We start from the raw sequence: 6,000 nt of genomic DNA, 5'->3' as shown, positions 1-6,000 counted from the left end.
CTCTGGGCTTGGGCACTGTTCCTCAGTTCTTCAGCTCAAGGTGAACTCTCTACTGCTTGAGCTACAGTGCCACTTCTGGACTTTCCTGCCCCGGCTGGCAGATCTCAGCCTCCTGAGAAGCTAAGATTACAGACATGAGCCATCGACACCCAGCTTGCCATATTTTAAACTAAAAATGGATGTTAGAATAAGAATCTGAATAGACTTAATTAGAAAATTAGATCAACTCTTACTAAATTCTACTAATCAGTGGTACATGGAATTTTTTTAAATAAATGGAAATTAAGATAGTACTTAGCAATCTTAATCTTTTTCAACAGCATACTTAAGATGAATTTTGTACTCTAAAACAAAAACTACTACTCATTTTTATGTATAATTAAGGAGCTCACAGTCCCATTATAATTTGTATGCTAGGACCACTTGGATTATCACATGGAATGTTTTAAACAATAAGCTAGGAAGAAAAGAAGGGTAAGAATAGTTATATGACAAGCAAAAGATTTGGAATTTTTATTATTGTGGAAATATCATACAGAGGGGTTACAATTACATGGGCAAGATAGTGAGTACATTTCTTATCAAGCATTGTTGCCTCCTCCTTTGTTTCCCCTTCCCATCCCTTCCCCTCTCCACCCTCTACCCTCTCACCCCCCCCTACCACCACAGTATATATACACAATAGAAGATTTGGAATTTTTGACCTGACTAAAAGAAATACATTTAGAAGATGAAGTATCTTTTCAAATTCTGGAAGAAGATATTGTGTGAACTGAGCTTGAGTACATGCCGGTCAGAACAATTACAATCTTTAGGAAACCAAAGGACTGATTAATACCTAAGGGAACTTGGAGTTATCTGGAGGGCTAAAGCACTACAGCAATCAGCTAATAGGTTCATTCCTGGAGGCCCATTTGTACTTCGTAGAAGAGAGGAAAGACATTCTGAGTATCCAGAGAAAAGTTTAAGTATTGTGTAACAAATACTCATATACTCATTAGCTTTGATGACACACGGTTGACATTTTCCCAATTTTGTTATTATGGTATTCTTTATACGTGAGCACTTCAGTATGGATGTCCTATGAACAAATATATTTTCTGGTATAACCATTATATCATCATTTGCTAAAGGAGTAAAAACAATCTCTAATATCACAAACATTTAAAAAATGACTGGTGTCATTGTATTTTATCAACATTAAAGAAGCTTAATGATTAGTATTCTTTGGATAATGATTTGCACAAAATTACAAACAAGGGGGTCACCTTTGTGTATAGAAGCGAAGTAAGTTCAGTAAAAAAGATACCAACTGACTGAGAATACCAGCATATCTTCTGGAAGAACAATAGGTAATTTGTCATTCAGAACATCAGTCCCTTTATTAAATTGAAAGACAGTAATGCAGTGATTGTACCCACTGTAAGATAGGATCAGTTTGCACAGTATCAGAGGTTAGATGTGAACATCCATCACAGGTTTATGAGTCACACAATCCGTACTGGTAGTTAAAATTGATCTGTAAGAGAAAGGCATTGGCTAGGTTTCGGAGTTGACTAATAAATCTTTCATTTCAAGGCAAGTAATGTTGTTCTTTTTCTAGTTAGAGGCTAAGATGAGAAAACTTTCAACATCGGGTGTTCTCTACATCTCCAAAACAGAGGTAGAACTATGCTTAAAAAAAATTCTCATTTGTTTTCTTTCTTCAACAAACATGCCATAGTCCAGGAAGTTCTCTAAATTTTAATACAAAATTGGAATAAAGAACTGTAGGCATTTTATTGCTTGAGATAGGGGATAGTATAAAAGAAGATGGGTAAATCCTTCTTAAGTTAGAAGAAACCAACCAAATAAAAATATAGCTGAAAGACTGATAATGTTAGATAATGCTTCTGAATCTGAAAAATCCAACCTTAAGTATGAGGAACAAGTAATATATTTGTAAGTCCACAGAAAATATAGCATTTGAAAACCTAACTGAACTAAGCCAGTCCCAAAGAAACATAGATCCTATGATTTGTTTCCCTTATTTACAATAATTAGCATACATCTGGGGTAAACTTAGCACATAAGCAGAATAATGACATAGCTGTGTACATATGACCATGTAAGATGATGTTAAGCAAAATGAACTCCAAGACATGGGCACAAGAGGTTTTACTTTGGTGTTGTTTTTAATATATTGTGTGATTTTTTGTGTTTCTTTTGTATGTTCTTCCCTCTATGGTATATCCCCTGCTGTCACTGTATTTGATTTTGGTACCCTGGTATTGTATATACATTTGTTTGAATTAGGGAAAGGAAGGGGAACAACAGAATGGTGAGACAAAGGACAAGGTAGACACCAATGCAACAGCGATATACAGAAGACAATAAGTTGGAAATGATCTAGACAACTTGGGAATGGGTAGGTCAGAGGAGAGAAAGTAGGAGAAAAATGAGAAAAGAGGTAACAAATTTGTCAAGAAATGTACTTATTACCTTACTTTTGTAACTGTAACCGCTCTATATATCACCTTGACAATTAAAAGATAAAACATTTAAAAATGTGAAGCTGAATGAATATTGGTGCTAGAATGATTACAAAATTATTGATTTCTAAAATGCTGCTGTCTTGTAGTTCCTATATTTTTATAACTCAGCTTAGTATTTTACCTACCAGTTATAGGAACTCTATAAGGTACCAATTCTCTTTCCATGGAACACATGCTTATGACACTTAAGCATAAATTGAGTAAGTCTACAGACTTTCAGAGGAGATATATAGCATAAAATGAGTATCACTAATTTTTCAAGTTGTATAAAGAGAAAAGGCCTTTTCAAATCATGTAAACATTTATTGTTTTGCAAATTCATAAACAGGCAGAAAAGTACTTGGCTATTTAATTTTTAATAGCATTTTTAAAATAAAAAAATCCTTTTAGAATAAAGCTAGCTGATTCATTTTTCCAGAGTCAACATTGTAGATTTCATTTTCTGCTCTACAAAGAAAGCATATAAAACACATTTCCCTCAATTTCTTACCCATCTCCTACCTGCAAATTACAGGTAGTTTCCTCTTACTTCAGTGAATGAAGTGTCTTTCTCCTAGCACTTAGCCTATTTCCCAGGCTTTGGATCTTGCCAACTCTTAAAATTTCCTTCCTGTTGTTTTTTTTCTCATTGCAAATACATATGTTGTCTTTCTTATCATAAAAAATGCCTTCGAACTCTGAGATTTAGTATTCTCATTTCTCAACTCTTCTATTTTATGATACTTATTGATAGTGGAGTTTCGTTTTAAAGCTTATTTTATTCATTGGTTAAAATCAATATGGGATCAAATAGACATTCTTATGCTTCCATGATATAAATTTCCATACGCCCACAATCTCTTTGGAGTTACAGCTCTTCAGAGTTAGAGGAGTTGTTATGTTTATTATATATGGATAGGTGGTTTGCTTGAAGTGTGGTCAATTGACATGCATGAATCAAAATACCTACTTGTCTTATTCAATGGAATTTTATGGAATAAAATTTAAAAGGGGCAAAGAAAAATGCCCTTCATTTTAGTCTTGCATTAGGTATTTCCCCTTTCCTTCTATTCAACAAGCCAACAAGAGAGAGTCTGTCATACAGAAATTTCAGTTGTTCCCCAGCTGAAGAGAGACCATTGATTCCAGGGAGGAGGAAGGGGGACAGAAGGAGGTAACTAGGCAGAAACACAGCTGGAATAATGTAGCAAATTGAAGGAACTTGTTTTCAATTATATTCTATGTTTTATGGCCCCAATTGCATGCTACAATGTTATTAATTAAGAGAGATGAATTGTTTTTGGAGAAGTATACATCATTTATATAAAGTGTGTCCTGAAAGGGACTTAGGAGTGAAATAAAGGGAGAAGTACTACTTAGTTCTCTTTATCTGTAAGTTTGCTTTGCAATTATTTTAGAATGTTAACAAATGAAGTCCCATAAAAAATGGGCCAACGAATTCTGACTTCTGAGTTAATGAAAACAAACTTAATTCTGTTTTTTTCCCCATGCTAAGCTTTAGACTTGGTGTCATCACAGATAATTTATAACTCTGGGATTATGTGCAAAATTTGGGGGAATCATTTCCCTTACTTAAGACAACATCCATACATGCTTATGCCCTAAACTATGTCATTGTTAAAGACAAAAGAGAAAATCACATTTAATTCCTATTAAATTTTGGCAGAAAGACTAAGGTAGTTTGGTTAGTTTTCCTTTATCTAAAGAACTGTATCCTAAAGTTCAAAGAAAAGTAAGCACAAAACTCATCCACTTAATAGAGAACATACACACACACACACACACACACACACACACACACAAATACACCAGACACGAAATCCAGAAATGATCTGACATGATCTCTGTGTTGTAAGAGCTGTGTCATTATTCTCTCTTGTTTTGCTAGGAGGTATTTTTGAATATGTGGAATCTGGCCCCATGGGAGCAGAGGAACTGGCTTTCCGATTTGCCGTGAATACCATCAACAGAAACAGAACCTTGTTGCCCAATACCACCCTAACTTATGACACCCAGAAGATAAACCTCTATGACAGTTTTGAAGCATCCAAGAAAGGTAATTGGTAGATATTTGGGATTCCCAGCTTTTCTGAAGAGAGTTCTTTATTTGATCATGTACTCAGTATTTTGTTAAGAATAATTGCATGTGAAGAGTTCCTTTAAATATGTACCTAAGTTTTATTCAAGGAAGGTAAAATGATATAACTGTCAAAAAAATCTACTTATAAATACAGTTAAATCTAATATTGTCCACTTGTTTTTCTGCTATTGATTCTTCTGTCTTGTTATTAGACTATATCTAATTTTATAAGACCACTAAAATAAAATAACTTCAGTGAATCTTGCCATTCTTAAATTTTGATTTTCATGATCAACACTAATCCTGTTATAGACTTACTGTATTTATTGACTACTTAGATAGTTTTGTGGCTTCAAATGATCAGTCCAGCAGATTCAGACCTCACACCTATAATTGTAATTATCTCTTTTTTTTCCCCTCTTTATTTCTTTCCGTCAGTCTTGAGGCTTGAACTTGGAGCCTGGACACTGTCCCTGAGCTCTTTTGTTCAAGGATATCTCTTTACCACTTTGAGCCACAGCACTATTTCTGGTTTTCTGTTGGCTACTTGGAAATAAGATTCTCACTGTTGAGAATAGTTTTGAACTACGATCCTCCAATCTAAGCCTCCTGAGTAACTATGGTTACAGGCGTGAGCCACCAGTGTCTGGCATCAATCCTAATTCCTTAAGAAGCTGAGATTAGGTAGGTCAAAGTTTGGGGACAGCTCATGCAAAAAGTTCAAGAAACTCCATCTCACCCAATAGAAGCTGGGTACAGTGGCACATACCTGTCTTCCCAGCAATATAGGAAACATAAGTAGAAGGAATGCAATCTAAGCCTGTTGTTTCAATCTAGGGATAAATTCAAGACCCTATATGGAAAAACAATAAACCCCCAAAAGCCTAAAGATGGCTCAAGTAGTAGAATGTCTGCAATAGGTCCTGATGATACCCCAGCACTGCAAAATCTTAAGTGAAAAAAAAAGAATGTATTTCTAGAATAAAAATTTAATATTTAATAGAATACAAATTAGAGTATTTAATATTTATGTGTGAAGAGTATTTATATATGAAGAAAGGCATCAGAAAGAATTAAACCAGTTTAAGGCATTTTAACCAATGAAGAGTCATAGTAATAAATGCAGTTGAGAGGTATTTCTATTTAGTCTTTTTTTTTTTGTATCCGGTAGTGGGGCCCTGAACTCGGCCTGGGCGCTGTCCCTCAGCTCTTCAGCTCAAGGCTAGCGTTCTACCACTTGAGCCACAGCGCCACTTCCGGGTTTTTTCATTTTTGCTTATGTGGTGCTGAGGAATCGAACCCAGGGCCTCAGACATGCAAGGCAAGCGCTCTACCACTGAGCAACCTTCCCAGCCCTTTATTTAGTCTTGTATTTCTTATATACTC

General features: G+C 35.0%; 1 protein-coding gene across 4 annotated transcripts in view; it reads left to right on the top strand.

The window, feature by feature from the left end:
• The window catches only part of Grik2 (glutamate receptor, ionotropic, kainate 2), a 563,545-nt gene that overhangs the window by 194,382 nt on the left and 363,163 nt on the right, over nt 1-6,000 (top strand). For all 4 annotated transcript variants that reach the window (XM_013022384.1, XM_013022386.1, XM_013022387.1 and 1 more), the window contains exon 2: nt 4,423-4,590. In XM_013022384.1, the coding sequence (XP_012877838.1) occupies nt 4,423-4,590 (168 nt within the window). The remainder of the gene's footprint in view (nt 1-4,422; nt 4,591-6,000) is intronic.

This window comes from Dipodomys ordii, unplaced genomic scaffold (genome assembly GCF_000151885.1).
Source record: "Dipodomys ordii isolate 6190 unplaced genomic scaffold, Dord_2.0 Scaffold62, whole genome shotgun sequence".
Taxonomy (NCBI): Eukaryota; Metazoa; Chordata; class Mammalia; order Rodentia; family Heteromyidae; genus Dipodomys; species Dipodomys ordii.
This window is presented reverse-complemented; position numbering and strand designations above follow the sequence as displayed.